The sequence below is a fragment of the Notolepis coatsorum genome (genome assembly GCF_963971535.1).
Source record: "Notolepis coatsorum genome assembly, chromosome: 12".
In the NCBI taxonomy this organism is placed as follows: domain Eukaryota; kingdom Metazoa; phylum Chordata; class Actinopteri; order Aulopiformes; family Paralepididae; genus Notolepis; species Notolepis coatsorum.
Window position 1 is genome coordinate 124,760,311 of NC_140176.1, and position 21,430 is coordinate 124,781,740.

The 21,430-nt window shown below is 45.3% G+C and overlaps 1 protein-coding gene across 1 annotated transcript in view; it reads left to right on the top strand.

Moving 5' to 3' along the window:
* The window catches only part of tlcd3ba (TLC domain containing 3Ba), a gene marked incomplete at both ends in the record, with an annotated part of 88,538 nt that overhangs the window by 15,240 nt on the left and 51,868 nt on the right, over positions 1 to 21,430 (top strand). The window contains one exon of the mRNA XM_084326002.1: positions 8,595 to 8,822. Coding sequence (XP_084182128.1) covers positions 8,595 to 8,822 — 228 coding nt within the window. The remainder of the gene's footprint in view (positions 1 to 8,594; positions 8,823 to 21,430) is intronic.

Consider the following 21,430-nt stretch of genomic DNA (forward strand, 5'->3'; position numbering starts at 1 on the left):
GAGGGACAGACAGACAGGCAGACAGACAGGCAGACAGAGAGACAGAGATACAGACAGACAGACAGACAGACAGACAGACAGAGTGACAGACAGACAGAGTGACAGACAGACAGACAGACAGACGGAGGGACAGACAGACAGACAGACAGGCAGACAGACAGGCAGACAGAGAGACAGAGAGACAGACAGACAGACAGACAGACAGACAGACAGACAGACAGACAGACAGACAGACAGACAGACAGACAGAAGGTTAGGGTTAGTAAACAAGAATACCCTGAAGACTCTGGCAGGAGCACTCATTCAAGGGTACTACGACTATGCTTGCACCTCATGGTACCAAAGCACCTCAAAGGCGCTAAAAACAAGATTACAAACATCTCAAAACAAACTGGTCAGACTACTGCTTAACCTCACTCCTAAAACCCACCTCACCCCTGCCCACTTTGACAACCTAGGATGGCTTAGAGTAGACGACAGAGTACAGCAACTTGCAATGGGCCTGGTCTACAAGATACACTACACCACCAAGGTACCCATGTACATGTCAAAATACTTCCCAAAGGTCAGTGAATACCACGATCACAACACCAGAGGGAGCTCAAACAAGGGACTAAACACATTTCTCAATTACGCCACATCAATGTGGAACGCCCTACCCAAAGCTGTAAAGGAATGTGAATCACTACCCACTTTCAAAACCGCTCTTAAAGAGCACCTACGGGAGGCTGCAATTCGAAACTGGCCACCGTAAATGTCCAAACCCCCCACCCCCTCCTAATGTACAGTCTCCTCCCCACCGTATGTATATATTCTCTCCCCGCCGTATGTATATTTCTCTCCCACCCACCCACCCCCTCCTAATGTACAGTCCCCTCCCCACCGTATGTATATATTCTCTCCCCGCCGTATGTATATTTCTCTCCCACCCACCCACCCCCTCCTAATGTACAGTCTCCTCCCCATCATATGTATATATTCTCTGTCAGGATCTATGGGTAACAGTACTGTATATTTGAATATCGTATATGTCACAAATGTAACAGTACTATACCTGTATGTCCCTATGCCATAAATGTCATGATGTCATGTATGTTGTGTATGTCATAAATGTCACTATTAATTGAAAATGGGGGACCCTGATGTAAACAAGACGAAAGTCTTTCTCTGGTCTGCATCCCCTTAACAATTGTGTGTATTGAGCTGTACTGTACTGTACCCATTCTGCAATCTGTTAATAAAGTTTTCATTCATTCATTCAGTCAGTCAGTCAGTCAGTCAGTCAGTCAGTCAGTCAGTCAGTCAGTCAGTCAGTCAGTCAGTCAGTCAGTCAGTCAGTCACTCAGTCAGTCAGTCAGTCAGTCACTCAGTCACTCAGTCAGTCACTCAGTCACTCAGTCAGTCAGTCACTCAGTCACTCAGTCAGTCAGTCACTCAGTCAGTCAGTCAGTCAGTGAGGCAGAGTGCTGGGTGCTGGGTGCTGGGTGCTGGGTGCAGGGTGCTGTCTCGCCCTGAGGCTCATTTCCCAGTCAAAGTGAATGTGAATTTGCTTAGCAAATCACACAGCCTGCAGCCTGGGCGTTCAAACACCACGCAAGAGACCATCACGTAACCTCAAGGTCACAGGTTCGATTCCCCACGGAGGAGTCCTTCTGCTGCCCTGTCTGCTCCAGGGGGGTGTGGCCAGACGCACTAGCAGGGGTGTAGAAAGTACCTAGAAATTATATTTAACCCGTTCACTGCCACACGACAGCCAGTTAACCCTTTCACTGTGACAATACAGAAGGTTAGCCCTTTACTATCACACAACCGACGGCGATGCTCCATCATTAGCATGATTGATTGATTGATTGATTGATTGATTGAAAACTTTATTAACAGATTGCAGAATGGGTACAATACAGTAAGGCTCAATACACACAATTGTTAAGGGGATGCAGACCAGAGAAAGACTTTCGTCTTGTTTACATCAGGATCCCCCATTTTCAATTCATCATAACATAATATGACATACATGACATCTATAGACAGTACTGCTACATCTAGACATTTATGACATACCAGATTTGCAGGGGGGGGGGGGGGGGGGGGGGTTGGGTAGGGAGGGGTTGGGGGGGGAAAGACTGTTAGCTAATGATGCTAATGATGGAGCATCATCGTCGGTTGTGTGATAGTAAAGGGTTAACCTTCTGTCGTGTGGCAGTGAAAGAGTTAAGTGAAAGTATGGGTACCGTCTCAAAATCGTATTTAAGTAGAAGAGTATCTGGCTAAAAACACACTTGAGTAAAAGTTAAAAAGTTTCTACTTTTAAATGTACTTAAGTACTAAGAAGTAAAAGTAAAAACTTTTTTTCTGACTGTCTATTCTTCTGATAGCAGGTCAATCAAAGATCCCCGCTTTCTAGTGTTGCAACAAGGACCATCAGCATGGGTATGGGCGGGTTCATTTTCCATGATCCTGGCCACAGGATTAATAATGTTAACGTTAGTTCAGCCAGAGAAACAAATATACTAATTAAAATAGTTGGACCTGCGAGATTTGTACTTTGTAGGTCTGCATTTTAAATGTAAGGAGTAAAAAGTATGTTTTTTCTCCCTGAAATTTAATTGAGTAAAAGTACAAGTATACAAACCTAATAATACTCGAGTAAAGTACAAATCCCCCAAAACAGTACTTAAGTATTGTAACGAAGTACATTTACTCGAGTACTTTACACCCCTGGCTGGTTTACTTGGGACATGAGCAGACTGTAAGGAGGGGAGGTTGGACAAGTGGAGCTGGCTGTTACCTCATATGGCCTACAGAGGCAGGGCATCAACTCTCTGGCACAGCTTCAAATGTCTCTGGAGCCCCCTGCTGGATTATTAGGAAAAGTGCAGTCTATTATGTTTTTTTTCTGGGATAAACTGCACTGGCTTCCACAGAGAGTATACTCACTGTATCTGCCGAAAGAGGAGCGGGGTCAGGGTTTAGTGCACCTGGAGAGTAGAAGGGCAGCTTTTAGATTGCAGCATATCCAGCGTTTAAAAAAATATATATTTATTTTAGCATTTTTACAGCTTTTTATGGCCATACAAGACCGACAGAGGAGAGGGAGAATGGGAGAAGATGTGGGGAGGACATGCAACAAATGATCAATTTATCAATTAACTAATTATATAAATAGAACGGACAGTAAAAAGTGTGATACAATAGTTCAATCAAAATATAACAACAGAGCAGTGCATCGCTCTTAACACTTTGAGTTTCTTTACAAAATATAACAACAGAGCAGTGCATCGCTCTTAACACGACTTTGAGTTTCTTTACAAAGTTCTAACAACAGAGCAGTGCATCGCTCTTAACACTTTGAGTTTCTTTACAAAGTTCTAACAACAGAGCATCGCTCTTAACACTTTGAGTTTCTTTACAAAGTTCTAACAACAGAGCAGTGCATCGCTCTTAACACTTTGAGTTTCTTTACAAAGTTCTAACAACAGAGCAGAGCATCGCTCTTAACACTTTGAGTTTCTTTACAAAGTTCGAACAACAGAGCAGAGCATCGCTCTTAACACTTTGAGTTTCTTTACAAAGTTCTAACAACAGAGCAGTGCATCGCTCTTAACACTTTGAGTTTCTTTACAAAGTTCTAACAACAGAGCAGAGCATCGCTCTTAACACTTTGAGTTTCTTTACAAAGTTCTAACAACAGAGCATCGCTCTTAACACTTTGAGTTTCTTTACAAAGTTCTAACAACAGAGCAGAGCATCGCTCTTAACACTTTGAGTTTCTTTACAAAGTTCTAACAACAGAGCAGAGCATCGCTCTTAACACTTTGAGTTTCTTTACAAAGTTCTAACAACAGAGCAGAGCATCGCTCTTAACACTTTGAGTTTCTTTACAAAGTTCTAACAACAGAGCATCGCTCTTAACACTTTGAGTTTCTTTACAAAGTTCTAACAACAGAGCAGAGCATCGCTCTTAACACTTTGAGTTTCTTTACAAAGTTCTAACAACAGAGCAGAGCATCGCTCTTAACACTTTGAGTTTCTTTACAAAGTTCTAACAACAGAGCATCGCTCTTAACACTTTGAGTTTCTTTACAAAGTTCTAACAACAGAGCAGTGCATCGCTCTTAACACTTTGAGTTTCTTTACAAAGTTCTAACAACAGAGCAGAGCATCGCTCTTAACACTTTGAGTTTCTTTACAAAGTTCTAACAACAGAGCAGAGCATCGCTCTTAACACTTTGAGTTTCTTTACAAAGTTCTAACAACAGAGCAGTGCATCGCTCTTAACACTTTGAGTTTCTTTACAGAGTTCTAACAACAGAGCAGAGCATCGCTCTTAACACTTTGAGTTTCTTTACAAAGTTCGAACAACAGAGCAGAGCATCGCTCTTAACACTTTGAGTTTCTTTACAAAGTTCGAACAACAGAGCAGTGCATCGCTCTTAACACTTTGAGTTTCTTTACAAAGTTCTAACAACAGAGCAGTGCATCGCTCTTAACACTTTGAGTTTCTTTACAAAGTTCTAACAACAGAGCAGAGCATCGCTCTTAACACTTTGAGTTTCTTTACAAAGTTCTAACAACAGAGCATCGCTCTTAACACTTTGAGTTTCTTTACAAAGTTCTAACAACAGAGCAGAGCATCGCTCTTAACACTTTGAGTTTCCTTACAAAGTTCTAACAACAGAGCAGTGCATCGCTCTTAACACTTTGAGTTTCTTTACAAAGTTCTAACAACAGAGCAGTGCATCGCTCTTAACACTTTGAGTTTCTTTACAAAGTTCGAACAACAGAGCAGTGCATCGCTCTTAACACTTTGAGTTTCTTTACAAAGTTCGAACAACAGAGCAGTGCATCGCTCTTAACACTTTGAGTTTCTTTACAAAGTTCTAACAACAGAGCATCGCTCTTAACACTTTGAGTTTCTTTACAAAGTTCTAACAACAGAGCAGTGCATCACTCTTAACACTTTGAGTTTCTTTACAAAGTTCGAACAACAGAGCAGTGCATCGCTCTTAACACTTTGAGTTTCTTTACAAAGTTCTAACACCAGAGCAGAGCATCGCTCTTAACGCTTTGAGTTTCTTTACAGAGTTCTAACAACAGAGCAGAGCATCGCTCTTAACACTTTGAGTTTCTTTACAGAGTTCTAACAACAGAGCATCGCTCTTAACACTTTGAGTTTCTTTGGAGACCCTGGGCTTGTCCAGCACGTATGTTCAGTTGGCGCAGTACAACTGAGACATATAGTGGATGTTGCCGGGACAGGACTTCACGACACAGAGGCAGTGGCTTCTCTACTGGGTCTGAGGTCAGGCCAACATTTTCAATGACATTTTAAACGCATGGACTGAAACTGAGCAACGAGGAACAGGAAATGTTAGAGGAGCATTTCAGTGGAACAGAGAATCCTGATGAGGGGCCTCCGTTCCCTGAGCTGAGTCTTGAAATGGACCAAACTGGACTGACAGATTCAGATTCCTTTAATAAGCCATATGTGTAACCACATTGGTAATTGTCTCAGCGTTACAGAGTATGCATTTTTCCATACATTTTCTTTTCACATAACAACAACAGACACAGGACAAAGACAGTGCAGTGCAGGATTAATCATTTGAATAAATATATATATATATATAAAGTGTATAAAGTGTAAAGTGCAGAGTTCCAGGTCAGTCCCAGTGCAGAATTCCTGCCAGTGTCATTGTTATTGTGCCAGTGTCACTTGGGGGCGGAGGGGTGAGGGGGGGGGGGCTGAGGCATTGATCAGCCTGGCGGCTGAGGGGAAGAAGCTCAGTCTGTGACGAGCATGACGGGACCCATGTTGGTTTGTTCAAAAGTTGCATCTGCTGAACTTTATATTTTGAATGGGAAAAACATGTATAAATATTGTGTGTCATGTGTCAAGGTACAGACAAAACAAGGGAGAATTAAAGAATGAGTGGATCAGTAATATCAGTAATGTAGTGTGTGCATGAATGAGTCAGTGTGTGGTGCGTGTGAGTGAGAAGATGAGAAACAAACAAACCAAATGAAACAAAACAAAATGGCATGACCAGCTTGGAGGAGAAGCCAGTCCTTTTGCACAGGTGTGACTCCTCCTCCTGGTGTGACTCCTCCTCCTGGTGTGACTCCTCCTCCTCCTGGTGTGACTCCTCCTCCTGGTGTGACTCCTCCTCCTGACACACCTGAATATGTGTGTCTGATTTCCAGGCTGTGGATGACAGACAGGTTCATGGAGATATCCAGGTGTATCCCTTAGTCAACCTGTAGGAGAGGGATGGGGTTGTCAGTCACATGTGTCAAAGCGTTGAACAAAACCAGATTGAGTGTGAGAACAGACACTGTGTGGAGAGAGAGACTGACGGTCCGAGATAACTGTGCACCAGTGTGGAGAGAGTTCTGTATAAACCACCGCTAAACAAGAGGACAGGTGACCTCCAGTGGAGACTCCTGAAGGGGGCAGTGGAGACCTCCAGTGGAGACTCTTGAAGGGGGCAGTGGAGACCTCCAGTGGAGACTCTTGAAGGGGGCAGTGGAGACCTCCAGTGGAGACTCCTGAAGGGGGCAGTGGATACCTCCAGTGGAGACTCCTGAAGGGGGCAGTGGAGACCTCCAGTGGAGACTCCTGGAGGGGGCAGTGGAGACCTCCAGTGGAGACTCTTGAAGGGGGCAGTGGAGACCTCCAGTGGAGACTCTTGAAGGGGGCAGTGGAGACCTCCAGTGGAGACTCTTGAAGGGGGCAGTGGAGACTCTTGAAGGGGGCAGTGGTGACCTCCAGTAGAGACTCCTGAAGGGGGCAGTGGTGACCTCCAGTGGAGACTCTTGAAGGGGGCAGTGGAGACTCTTGAAGGGGGCAGTGGAGACCTTCAGTGGAGACTCCTGAAGGGGGCAGTGGAGACCTCCAGTGGAGACTCCTGAAGGGGGCAGTGGTGACCTCCAGTGGAGACTCCTGAAGGGGGCAGTGGAGACCTCCAGTGGAGACTCTTGAAGGGGGCAGTGGAGACCTCCAGTGGAGACTGTTGAAGGGGGCAGTGGTGACCTCCAGTGGAGACTGTTGAAGGGGGCAGTGGTGACCTCCAGTGGAGACTCTTGAAGGGGGCAGTGGAGACCTCCAGTGGAGACTGTTGAAGGGGGCAGTGGAGACTCTTGAAGGGGGCAGTGGTGACCTCCAGTGGAGACTCTTGAAGGGGGCAGTGGAGACCTCCAGTAGAGACTCTTGAAGGGGGCAGTGGAGACTCTTGAAGGGGGCAGTGGAGACCTCCTGTGGAGACTCTTGAAGGGGGCAGTGAAGACCTCCAGTGGAGACTGTTGAAGGGGGCAGTGGAGACCTCCAGTGGAGACTCTTGAAGGGGGCAGTGGAGACCTCCAGTGGAGACTGTTGAAGGGGGCAGTGGAGACCTCCAGTGGAGACTCCTGAAGGGGGCAGTGGAGACCTCCAGTGGAGACTCTTGAAGGGGGCAGTGGAGACCTCCAGTGGAGACTCTTGAAGGGGGCAGTGGAGACCTCCAGTGGAGACTCTTGAAGGGGGCAGTGGAGACCTCCAGTGGAGACTCCTGAAGGGGGCAGTGGAGACCTCCAGTGGAGACTCTTGAAGGGGGCAGTGGTGACCTCCAGTGGAGACTCTTGAAGGGGGCAGTGGAGACCTCCAGTGGAGACTCTTGAAGGGGGCAGTGGAGACCTCCAGTGGAGACTCTTGAAGGGGGCAGTGGAGACCTCCAGTGGAGACTGTTGAAGGGGGCAGTGGTGACCTCCAGTGGAGACTCCTGAAGGGGGCAGTGGAGACCTCCAGTGGAGACTGTTGAAGGGGGCAGTGGAGACCTCCAGTGGAGACTCCTGAAGGGGGCAGTGGTGACCTCCAGTGGAGACTGTTGAAGGGGGCAGTGGAGACCTCCAGTATAGACTGTTGAAGGGGGCAGTGGAGACCTCCAGTGGAGACTGTTGAAGGGGGCAGTGGAGACCTCCAGTGGAGACTCCTGAAGGGGGCAGTGGTGACCTCCAGTGGAGACTCCTTAAGGGGGCAGTGGAGACCTCCAGTGGAGACTGTTGAAGGGGGCAGTGGAGACCTCCAGTGGAGACTCCTGAAGGGGGCAGTGGTGACCTCCAGTGGAGACTCTTGAAGGGGGCAGTGGTGACCTCCAGTGGAGACTGTTGAAGGGGGCAGTGGAGACCTCCAGTGGAGACTGTTGAAGGGGGCAGTGGAGACCTCCAGTGGAGACTGTTGAAGGGGGCAGTGGAGACTCTTGAAGGGGGCAGTGGAGACCTCCAGTGGAGACTGTTGAAGGGGGCAGTGGAGACCTCCAGTAGAAACTGTTGAAGGGGGCAGTGGTGACCTCCAGTGGAGACTCCTGAAGGGGGCAGTGGAGACCTCCAGTGGAGACTCCTGAAGGGGGCAGTGGAGACCTCCAGTGGAGACTCCTGAAGGGGGCAGTGGTGACCTCCAGTGGAGACTCCTGAAGGGGGCAGTGGAGACCTCCAGTGGAGACTCCTGAAGGGGGCAGTGGAGACCTCCAGTGGAGACTCCTGAAGGGGGCAGTGGAGACCTTCAGTGGCGGTTCATGGTTTTTCAGTTTCACAGTTTTCTCGTCTCTCTCTCTCCACAGACACTGGCTGGCCAACGCCTACATCCTGTTTGCGACGCCATACTTTGCCTACGACCTCTACGCCATGTTCCTGTGCCACTGGCACAAGCTGCAGGTCAAGGGTCACGAGGAGGCCGGCGCCAGGCGCACCATGGCGGGCGCCGTGCCAGGCTACCTGCGCCGGGAGCTCCTCATGGTGCTCCATCACATCGCCATGGTGACCGTGTGCTTCCCCGGCTCCGTGGTACGGTACTCTCCCGTTCAATTACATCTTTACACCTTTAAAGGTGCACTACGCCATCTGGAACCCTATTGTGTCTGTTAGGATTCTGCTTCTTCTGCTTCTTCTTCTTCTTCTTCTTCTTCTTCTTCTTCTTCTGCTTCTTCTTCTTCTTCTTCTTCTTCTTCTTCTTCTTCTTCTTCTTCTTCTTCTTCTTCTTCTTCTTCTTCTTCTTCTCCTTCTCCTTCTCCTTCTCCTTCTCCTTCATCTTCTTATTTGAAAGAATATGCATATATACTGTCTGTACATATTGTACATTTTTAAAACTGCAACAATATCTTTTCGACCACTAGAAGGCAGCATTGAGCCATTGTAAAAAAATAAAAGTGTAAACAAAGGTGTAGATGAGGGTTTGTATTCCCTATCAGTTATATTATATATTACAATAAATATAGGAAATAAAGAATTTGAATCTTTATTCAATGTAGCCACCCAGAAACATGTATTTACGGAGCTTGTTCTCTTATTGCATGACAACAATCTATATATTATTCTGCAGCTAATACTGCACACTGACTTTTCTCCCCACATAGGGGAGAGTGGGGTGAGTAGTGCCACTTTTTACTTAAAGTGCCTTTAAAGCAAGGGGATTACAGTAATGCCCCCAACTAAAATATGTACATATAGTTTAGGATGTTGTGCATCCCTGGGGACAATCACTTTGGATCTTAAATAAACTGTTTCAGAAATATAGCTTTAGAAAAAAAAGTGGTTTTGTGGCACAACTTGCCCCCGGTGTGGGGTAAGTTGTGCCTTTAGAGAGAATACACTGGGGTAACTTGTGCCATTGATAATTTTAAGTAAAACAGATCATTTTAATCTCAAAAGTGGTAAAAGCATCCTGACGTATAGTCTTCCCCTGTTGCACCTCTTTCACTGCTCTTTCCAACTTCTCAAGAGGAGTTGAAACCCTGTCTGTCTTCCGTTTGTATATCTGCGTGGCATGATGGATTTTGGTCTAAAATTAAGAATATAACATAGTTTTAGTGATCAAATGCAATGTACAATAACAATAAAATACAATAAAGTATTTATATATAGTATAATATATATATAGTTAATAATTATAAGTTGGGGCAACTTAACAAAGAGAATATCTGGCACAACTTAACCCAGGCCCTTTGGCACAAATCACCATTTTGAAAAAAATGCATCCCCAGCTGTTTTGAGCTAGCATCATTTACATTTAGTCATTTAGCTGACGCTTTTATCCAAAGCGACTTACATGTTCTGTACGACAAGCCATCAGGAAGGGCACAACTCTATCAGCTGAGCAACAATGTTCATCAAAGTGTTGAGTGCTACAGTGTAGGTTAGTTTATTAGGACAAGTGCATGACAGTACGGTTAGTTAGGGGTAGATTTTATTTAAATTTTTTTAAATTCAGATAATGGTTGAAGAAGTGCGTTTTTAGTCGACGGCGAAAGATTGGACGTGTTTCGGCTGTCCTAACTGGGGTGGGTAGTTCATTCCACCTTTGTGGGGCAAGGACCGAGAATAGGCAACTTCTCTTTGATGACCCTCCCGGAGCTCGGATAGGAGTGGGTCTGAGGCGGCCAGAAGATGCAGAGCGTAGGGGTCTTGAGGGTGTGTAGTTAGAGACCATTGACCGGAGGTAGGCGGGAGCGGTTCCCTTTGCCGCACGGTATGCTAGGTCAAGGGCCTTGAAGCGGATTCGTGCAGCAATGGGGAGCCAGTGCAGGTCCCTAAGAAGTGGGGTGACATGGGCCGACTTCGGTAGGTTTGAGATCAGGCGGGCCGCTGCGTTCTGAATGAGTTGAAGAGGCTTGGTGGCAGTGGCCGGGAGGCCAGCGAGCAGTGCGTTGCAGTAGTCGAGGCGGGAGATGACTGTTGATTGGACAAGGAGTTGGGTGGCTTCTTTTGTCAGGAAGGGGCGGATCCTTCTGACGTTGCTCAGGAGGAATCGGCAGGTTCTGGTTGTCGCTGCGATGTGAGCAGAGAAGTTCAACTGGTCGTCGAGGACAACACCAAGGTTCTTGGCGGTCGGGGACACGGTCACAGCTGCATTCTCGACTGTGATGGAAAGGTCGGTCAGGGGGGAGGATTGTATAGACTCATGGTGTAGCTTACTAAAGCACTAAAACATGTGTGAACTGTTTTCAAAGTTGTCTATAATTGTTCAAACACAGCAATCAAAAAACCTTGATCATACAAATTTTACTTTGGAGGGCAAAAAAAAGTTTTTTGAACTTAAATGTGCTTACCTCTCAAGCCAGGTTTAGGTTTAGGTTTACTTTATTTGTTCAAGGGGGACAGTGTACATTAATAAAACATTTTACAAATGTAAATGCACCCAATTTTAGCCAAAAGGCTCATTTCCATTGGTAGTCCCCCTGCCAGAAGGTACAGGCTAAAATCCCGTGTAAAAAAAGGGTTAGCAATAAAAACAGAATAAAATCAAGATAAATACATTAGAATAAAAACACAACAAAAGCACATAGACATAGTAGGGATACAGGTCACAATACAGTCATGGACACAAGGACAGAGCACATCATGACATATTAAGAGACCCAGACATAGACAGACGCACCATATCCATATCCACACACACATATACACATACAGACACCTCAGTGTTGACAGTTCTGGTTATCAATGAGCCATTCCCTAACCCTGCACTTGAATGAATGGTATGATGTGGACACTCTAATTGTTTGAGGAATTGAGTTCCATTGGTGGGATGCTCTGTATGAGAAGACGGCCTGGCCAAATACACTTTTTTTGAAAGGGATTGTACAGTCCCCCCTTGCCGCACCTCTAGTGTTCCTGGTTGAGGCAGACTTGAGGTTGATGAAACCGGACAAAGGAGGAGGAGCCAATCCACACTTTATTTTAAAAACTAGACAGACGTTTTGATATAGGGTCAGGTTTTCCCAACTGAGTAGATTATATATTTTTTAGAATGTGACAATGATGGTACCTGAATGGTTTCTTGTCTAGAATTTTTATTGCTTGTTTGTAAAGTGATTGAAGTGGTTTCAGAATGGTGGAATGTGAATTGGACCAGGTTATCAAACAGTATGTGATGTGGGAAAGAACCATTGAATGAAAATATAGCTTTGCTGCCTCTGTTGAAAGGAAGTTTCTTATGTACCTGAAGTTTGATAGGCTGAACTTTACCTTATTGCAGACTTTTTTTATGTGATTTTTTAAGCTAAGGTTTGGGTCTATGTGTAATCCTAAATACTTATATTCTGATACTACCTGTAATTTCTGACCGGAGATGAAGATATCCTGCTCCCTTCTCTGCAGGTTGAGTGAAATGGATGCCTCTTCAAAAAATATGTTGTCACATGACCAACTTCTTCTATGGTTTTCTAGATAACAGTGGTGGAACTACATGCCCCTTGGCACAAAGTACCCCACTCTCCCCTATATATAACAGCTTTTGATGATCAGGGAGATGGATAAACTGTGGATACATTTTATTTATTTTATCAAAGAAAACCTCTCTTAGATCCTTATATTTCTCACAGTGAATATCTACTATGAGTACGAATAAAAGTAAACAGAATACACAAGGTGCAGTATACATACAGTATACATACTGTACAGTAAGGTACCCTAGCTGGCATGATACACGTCATAGGTGTCTGTGGTTTACAGTCAGACACACTTAGTGGTCAGACGTTCCTCACAGTTCTTCTCGGGTTCATGTTGAAGGCGTGTCTCCCCTCCCTGCTGCCCATCTCCCCACGTGGAATGCACCCGATTGGATACATTATAAACTATCTCTATTCCAGTCCCTACAGACGGAACACGGAACAGGCCCACACCGCAGCGGTGTGAGGAGAAGGCGCGGTGCTGCTGGTGCTGGAGACGCTGTAAAGTGAGACTGGGATGTTTACAGCGTCTCCAGCGGATCGCCTCCTTGTTTGTGACGCCAGAATAGTTGTGGAAACCTATAACAATTAATTATGCACATGGACAGAGCTCCAGGGTTAACATCAATGTATTCATGAAACATAGAAACTAAATACAAATAGCATGAGATCCTTCGAGTTAGACCAAGAGGTCTTGACCCTTCAGCCACCTGGACTGACCAACTGAAAAGATTCTTATCGGGGACTGGAACACGGATACGCTACGTAAAGAAGCACCCGTCTTCAAGGCCTTCGGTATTTGATTTTTTTTATCAACTTTTTCTCCTTATTTTCTATTTTTCTCCCATCCCAATTTCGTATCGCCAATTCTACCCTCCAATTCTCCCCTCCCCTGTCTTGAACGTTGCTAGACTATGCCTCCCACTGGTCGGCTGTAGTGAGGATAGAAGCCTTGCATCACGTGTCCCCTCCGGTACACGAGGAGGCAGCCTGTCGCATCTTTTCACCAGACAGCGCGGACTCTCAGTGGCGAGGAGTAACGCGTGGGAGGCTCACGCTGCCCCCGATACTTCCTGTCTCTGCTGTACAGGCGTCACCCAACCGACCTGTAGGAGTCGCTGTCCACAACGTCCAATCCCCACCCACCGGCTTTCCACCTGCTACGTCTGCCAATTGAGATAGTATGAATGAATGAATGAATGAATGAATGAATGAATGAATGAATGAATGAATGAATGAATGAATGAATGAATGAATGAATGATCTGCACGGTATGTGATTCAACACAAACTACCATTGATCTAATTCTGACCTCTGACAAGTCCATGATCTCCAACAAAGGGGTGATAGCATGCGGGTTAAGTGATCATTACATGATATTCTGTACCCGCAAAAATCTAAAACAAAAGGCCGGCTGTCACAAAACAGTCACATCTAGGGACCTCAAAACCTACTCTAGAGAGGCCTTTAACCAAGAACTGGAGAGCATGGACTGGTCAGATGAGCTCAGTGGTACACAGGTTGAAGAAACATGGCTTGGATTCAAAACCAAATTTTCAACAATACTTAACAACATGGCCCCCCTAAGAACCACCAGGGTTAAAAATCACGCTGAGCCATGGATGCACACTGAAATACTGACTGCTATGAAAACCAGAGAAAAAAAATCATAAAAGTCAGTCAAAGCTTACCAAAAGCTCAAACAGTGAACTCCAAGCCCACGTGGTTTAACAAAGAATTCAAAGAAACAGACTAAAAAATTACGTAAACACCATGATCAAAACCGCAAAAAAATATTTCATTAATGACAAAACTGAGAAAAACAAAAACAAACCCTGCAAACTTTGGAAATTACTCAACAACCAACTAGGCTGCAGCAAAAAACTAAAAACCAAATTTACAAACATAAAGACAGAAAACACTCTCATCACAGACAAACTGGATGTGGCCAAATACCTAAACATATTCTTTACAAACATAGCCACAACACTGGTAAACAAACTACCCTCCCACTCAGGGCATTTTGGGGTAGAACACATAGTAGCATACTACACAAATTTAGGGGTCCGCAAAGACGACTTCAAACTAGAAATGGTAACAACTGATGAGGTACTCAAAAAACTGAGCACCCTCCAACCTAACAAGGCCACTGGCCATGACAACATCCCCTCCAAATTCCTCAGAGACTCAGCAGCCTGATTGATTGATTGATTGATTGAAAACTTTATTAACAGATTGCAGAATGGGTACATTACAGCACAGCTCAATACATACAATTGTTAAGGGGATGCAGACCAGAGAAAGACTTTCGTCTTGTTTACATCAGGGTCCCCCATTTTCAATTCATCATAACATATATGACATACAGATAGACAGTACTGCTACACTATACATTTATGACATACCAGATTTGCAAATACAGTACTGTTTGTGATACAAAAAGAGTCCAGAAAAGAGAGTATATACATTTGACGTAGAAACTGTACATTGGAGGGTAGGTGGGTGTCGTGTTACTGTTTATGACCCCTCCGTTTTTGTCCCCAGCCCCGCTGTTTTTAACACATTTGTGCCCATGACGCTGTCTTCCTTACAGGAGGTCATTGGCAAAATGAAGCCATCGGGCTCCCCAGATGATGCTGTTCCACCTCGACTCTTTAAGGAAGTCTTCCCAGCTGTTGGGCCTACTGTACTTAACATTATAAATAGCAGCCTGTCCTCTGGTGTGGTCCCGGCACTTTTTAAACATGCGGTTGTGCAGCCCCTGATCAAGAAGCCTGGGCTTGATCCTGCAGCCATGTCAAATTTTAGGCCCATCTCTAAACTGCCATTTTTATCAAAGATCCTTGAGAAAATTGTCTATACTCAGCTAATGAATTTTTTAAACGAGCACAATATTCTCGAGGTTTTCCAATCTGGTTTTAAATCCCTGCACAGCACTGAGTCGGCACTTTTAAGAGTTTTTAATGACATCTTTTTAGCTACTGATTCCAGTGATTGTGTTGTCCTGGTCCTTTTAGACTTGTCGGCCGCTTTTGACACAGTGGACCATGACATTTTAATTGCCCGCCTTGAACAGTGGGTGGGCATCAGAGGCATAGCCCTTGAATGGTTCATGTCTTACCTGGCAGATAGATCCTTTTGTGTCAAGCTCGAGGACTCCGTGTCCTCTACTGCCCCCCTATTGTACGGTGTACCCCAGGGCTCGATACTTGGCGCCGTCCTGTTCTCTATTTATTTATTGCCCCTTGGTTCCATCCTCAGAAAGCACGGCATTCCTTTCCACTGCTACGCTGATGACAGCCAGATCTATATGCCACTAAAAAAGTCCGGCTCTTTTTCCATAGACCCGCTGACCAAATGCCTCGATGACATTAAATCCTGGATGGCATTGAATTTTTTTAATTTTAATGACAAAAAGACGGAGGTCATGGTTTTTGGTGGCCCCGCTGTGACCTCACTGCTAGATCTGGGTTCGCTGGCACAACATGTCAAACCAATAGTAAAGAACCTAGGTGTAAAGATCGACCCAGACCTTAAATTTGACAGCCAGATCAAGGCCGTGGTTAAAACAAGTTTTTTCCAGTTGAGGCAGCTGGCCAAAATTAAGCCCATCCTGCACGCCCAGCATTTTGAAGCAGTAATCCATGCATTTGTGACTACCAGGCTGGATTACTGCAATGCACTTTATATAGGGGTGAGTGGATCCTCAGTGGCTCGCCTTCAGATGGTGCAGAACGCCGCTGCCCGTCTTTTAACTGGCACTCGTAAATACGACCACATCTCACCGATTTTATTTTCACTCCACTGGCTCCCAGTGCACTTTAGGATTCATTTTAAAATTCTTTTATTTGCTTTTAAAGCCCTTCATGACCTTGCCCCACCCTACCTCTCTGAGCTGCTGCAGGTCTATACACCTTCTCGCTCTCTCAGGTCAGCTGACCAGCTGCTCCTAGTAGTGCCTACAACTAGGCGTAAGCTCAGGGGGGACCGTGCTTTCTCCGTTGCCGCCCCCAAAATGTGGAATGAGCTGCCACTGCAGATTAGGCAGGCCTCATCACTGCCCCGTTTTAAAGGCCTCCTTAAGACCCACCTCTTCTCTCTGGCTTTCGACACCATGTAGCTTGTTGATTTTATGATCTTATTGTCTTACTGTGTTGTTGTTGTATCGTTTTGATACTGTTTCCCTTGCTTTTAAATATTTTTTTAAGTACTCTGATCTATTTAAACTTGTATTGCTGCCTATATTTACCTAATGTTTTTTATCTCTGTTTTGGTACTCTTGTTTTTTTTTTTTTTTTTTTTTAATCTATTTTTAGTGCTGCTAATAGTTTTTAATATGCTCCCCCTGTACAGCACTTTGTGCCCCTGTGGCTGTTAAAGCGCTTTATAAATAAAGTTGGATTGGATTGGATTGGACACGGTAACAAATACGCGAGTCCTCTGCTTTGGTTGTCAGTATCTTTATTAGCTTATCCGTAGCTACATTACACGGGTGTCCATTCTAGGTTCCTCTCGTACTCTGCCTGACCCCGGTACGGTGGCCTGTACACTCTCGTATAGCGCACCCATATTAACATAACACCACAGTGGGGGGGGGGGGGGGGGGGGGGGTGGGACTGTACATTGGAGGTGGTTGGGTGGGTGGGGTGGGGTGGGGGGGGACACTGTACAACTGTACAAGCAAAACTGTACATTGGAATATTGACAAAACCATACTTGGTCATTTACTGTACATTGGGTTGGGTTAGGACATTTACAGGGGCCAGTTTCGAATTGCAGTCTCCCGTAGGTGTTCTTTGAGAGTGTTTTTGAAAGTGGGTAGTGATTCACATTCCTTTACGGCTGTGGGTAGGGCGTTCCACATTGATGTGGAATAATTGCGAAACGTGTTTAGTCCCTTGTTTGAGCCGAATCTGGGTTTAACATGATTTGTGGAGCTCCCTCTGGTGTTGTGATCGTGGTATTCAGTGACCTTTGGGAAGTATTTTGACATGTACATGGGTACCATCACCCCAGTCATCACACACATAATAAACCTCTCCATAAAACAGGGACATGTCCCCAAGGACTTACAAATTGCGAGAGCAGTAAATTAGACCCAGGCAACTACCGCCCTGTTTCTATTCTTACCTCCATCTCGAAAGTCATAAAAAAAATAGTCTACGAACAGGTCGAAAAATACCTGGCGGAAAAAACTCTAATCTACGAATTCCAATCTGGCTTCAGAACATCCCACTCCACTGACACATGCCTTCTCTATTTGAACGACCACATCAAACAAGAGGTGGACGCGGGCAAATACTATCAGTCACTATCAGTGAGCTGGATGCAATCCTACCTTTAGGGGAGAGAACAGATGGTGGAGGTAAACGGTACTCTACCCCCCCCCCCCCCTCACAGTGAGCTGTGGTGTTCCACAAGGAAGCATACTAGGACCGCTACTGTTCCTAATTTATGCAAATGACATGTCGTCAGCTTGTGACTGCAACTTGTTCTTGTTTGCGGACGACTCAGCCCTGCTGGTCTCTGACAAGTACAAGTTACAGGTTGAAAAAACCCTCAGCTCAGAACTCGGCAAAATCTGCACCTGGCTCGCTGATAACAAACTATCATTACACATGGGCAAAACAGAGTCCATTCTCTTCGGTTCAAATAACAAACTCAGCAAGACCGACGGCTTCTCAGTTACAGTGGGTGACAATATTGTCACAAGGAAAGATGAAATTACCTACCTGGGTTCCATCCTAGAGGCTAATCTTTCCTGTGACATAATGGCATCCAATGTAATCAAAAAAGTCAACCAACGAACTCGATTCTTGTACCGGATCTCCTCACTGGTAAACAAGAATACCCTGAAGACTCTGGCAGGAGCACTCATTCAAGGGTACTACGACTATGCTTGCACCTCATGGTACCAAAGCACCTCAAAGGCGCTAAAAACAAAATTACAAACATCACAAAACAAACTGATCAGACTACTGCTTGACCTGACTCCTAGAACCCACCTCACCCCTGCCCACTTTGACAACCTAGGATGGCTTAGAGTAGACGACAGAGTACAGCAACTTGCAATGGGCCATGGTTTACAAGATACACTACACCACGCACTAAGGTACCCATGTACATGTTGAAATACTTCCCAAAGGTCAGTGAATACCACGCCCACAACACCAGAGGGAGTTCCACAAATCATGTGCAACCCAGATTCGGCTCAAACAAGGGACTAAACACGTTTAGCAATTATGCCACATTCAAAACCGCTCTTAAAGAGCACCTACGGGAGGCTGCAATTCGAAACTGGCCACCGTAAATGTCCAACCCCCCCCACCCCCCCCAATAGACAGTCTCCTCCCCACCGTATGTATATATTCTCTCCCCGCTGTATGTATATTTCTCTCCCACCCACCCACCCCCTCCTAATGTACAGTCCCCTCCCCTTCATATGTATATATTCTCTGTCAGGATCTATGTGTAACAGTACTGTATACCTGTATGTCATGTATGTCCCTATGTCATAAATAGTAGAAAAGACTCACGCACATCCAAAGTGTCTGCACACCGTCTGCCGTGTTCCCAAGTTTAATTTACTTTAACACAACGTTTCGGCCTGTGGCCTTTGTCAAGTGTCACCAACATGTGAAAAGGGGCGGGGTATATATACATACATATTAGGGGTCAAGGTTGAACCAGGTCAAGGTTCAAATCAATTAGCCTATAGGCTACAAATTTACAACACATATTACAGCTTAAGTGTTAGAACATACGGTACATAGTTACAATAACAGTAGTAGTTAGTAGTTAGATGTAACACACTTTCACATGTAAAATAGAGAAAAAATATATAATGAGAAAACTTAAAAACAGAGAATCAGGACAGAATGTGTGTATTTACAGGAAGGGTTTAATGTCAAACTCTTCGTTCAGTCCAAGAGGGCCCATAGTCTGCAGGGTGTGCATATGGTAGGTCTCTCTCTGCAAAAGTAGTTTGCCATGGTCTCCGCCTCTCGCTGGTCTCTCTACCTTTTCAATGCCTGTGTATCTTAATGTGCTGATATTGTGTCCTGCCTGTCTAAAGTGTACTGCAACCGGGTTATGTTAATCACCACATCTGATGTTGCTGCGGTGTTCGCTGATGCGTGTTTTGAGTTGCCGGTTGGTTTTGCCTACATAGCTCAGGCCACATGGACATTTGATTAGGTAGATGACATGAGTGGAGCTACAGGTGATGAAGCCACGGACTCTGAGGGTTTTACCATTAAGTGGATGTGTGTAGGTCTGTCGTGGATTTTGACTAGTCATCATTGGTTAACGAATGCAGAATAACACAGGACAGGCCTTATGAGCGCATCCAAATGTACAGACCACGACGGGTCTCGGCCGGCATTACAGCAAAACAGCAACACGGTCAGACAATAATCAAGCACTCAAATGAAGCGAGGAGAAGGTTCTGAATACTCACGTGAAGTAGGTTTATTTGAAAAAGGTGTACAGTACATCCATGGAGGGTCTCTCAGTTTGACAGAGCGTATACCGTATATCAAAGAACATGCACACAGGTCTGCCAAAGCGAAAGCAAAGAAAAAGCCTCGTGTATCACGTTATAAGCATAGCGAATGCATTTTAGAAGTGGGAGGCTAATTTCTGATTGGGTCAAGTCTTATATGGTCATTTGGGAGTCGGAAGAGATAGGCTCTTGAGGGGGGTGCAAAAGGGGCTCCTCAGAGGGACACTGCGGCCTTGGATGCAAACGTTATCAGCCTGCTCTGAATCTAATGAATGGAGCAGTGTTTTAACAGTTTCTTTAGAGAGAGAGATAAGCATGACTTCATGGATTACACTCACAGGTCTTGCTCTTAACAGTATACCCACATTGTGCACAGTTGCCATACTTGTAGTTCCCATCCGGGGTGTTATCTAGGAACGTGGGTCTGTGAGCAGTGGGTGGGCTGTAGGATCTCACTAGTTGGTTTTCTCAGGTTGGGGCGGCGTTTGTAGACTAAAGCTAACCAGAGGGAAACGTTAATGTATGGTAGTCAGTGTAGCGGGAGGCAGCACTTGATTTCCATTGGCAAGAGTTTATCTCATTCTATATCACGGCACAAATTCTTTTTTAAATACTTTTTTTTGCGACCTTATATTAGAGCCCGGCCTGTGTTTGTCTAAATGCATCAACCCCCCCCCCCCCCCCATTATAAGAGGCCCCTCCTTTATCGGAGGTCCCTCCTCTATTTGAGGATTTACTGTATACCAAAAGAGTTGGATTCAGATGTATTTTAATAAATGCATTCTGTGACAGGAAGCCAATGGGAAACAATAACAATCTTCTGTCTCCTTATTTCGTCTGTTTACAAACAGAATCCTATCTGTTCAGGTCTCACACCTGAGACCTGTAACATGTATGTTGTGTATGTCATAAATGTCACTATGAATTGAAAATGGGGGACCCTGATGTAAACAAGACGAACGTCTTTCTCTGGTCTGCATCCCCTTAACAATTGTGTGTATTGAGCCGTACTGTATTGTACCCATTCTGCAATCTGTTAAAGGTCCCATGCATTGCTATTCCTTGCACTATTTGGGCAACTTTACACAATTCCTGTGAGTCGATGGAACACATCTAAAAAAATGCATTGTTTTATTTTAATCAAGTACTCAAAAGCAAAATCTTTCAACCTCAGGATTTCATGCTGTTTGTGCTGGGCTCCGCCCATAAGCGCTTTGAGTGACAGTCACCCACACAGTCTGCGACTGGCAGACAGAGAGAGATATAGAGAGATTGAGGGGGATACTAATTCATTTTGCCACGGGGGCATAATCCCACGGGACAATGCATTGTTTCAAATGACGATATATACCTCTGTGAATATTATTGCACGGATCGGAATACGGGCGTGCGCGTGGGAGCGTGCACAAAGATATTTTGACAGTGATATGGAGTGCTCCCGACTGCGGGGAGAAGACCCATCCCCGCGGCGCCACACATTTACACACACTCCTGCGCCGCGGTCCCTCTCTCTCTCTCTCCCTCTCTCTCTCTCTCTCTCTCTCTCTCTCTCTCTCCCTCTCTTTCCCTCTCTATCTCTCTCGCTCCCTCTCTTGCTCGCTCGTTCTCTGCTGTCTGTCGGCACCCTCTGTTTGAGGAAGTAATTTCACTGCTCTGTTGTTGAGCGAATTGTGGGCGGTGACTACCACCAGTAGTACTCACGTCAGCAAAACAGTCAAATCAGAAC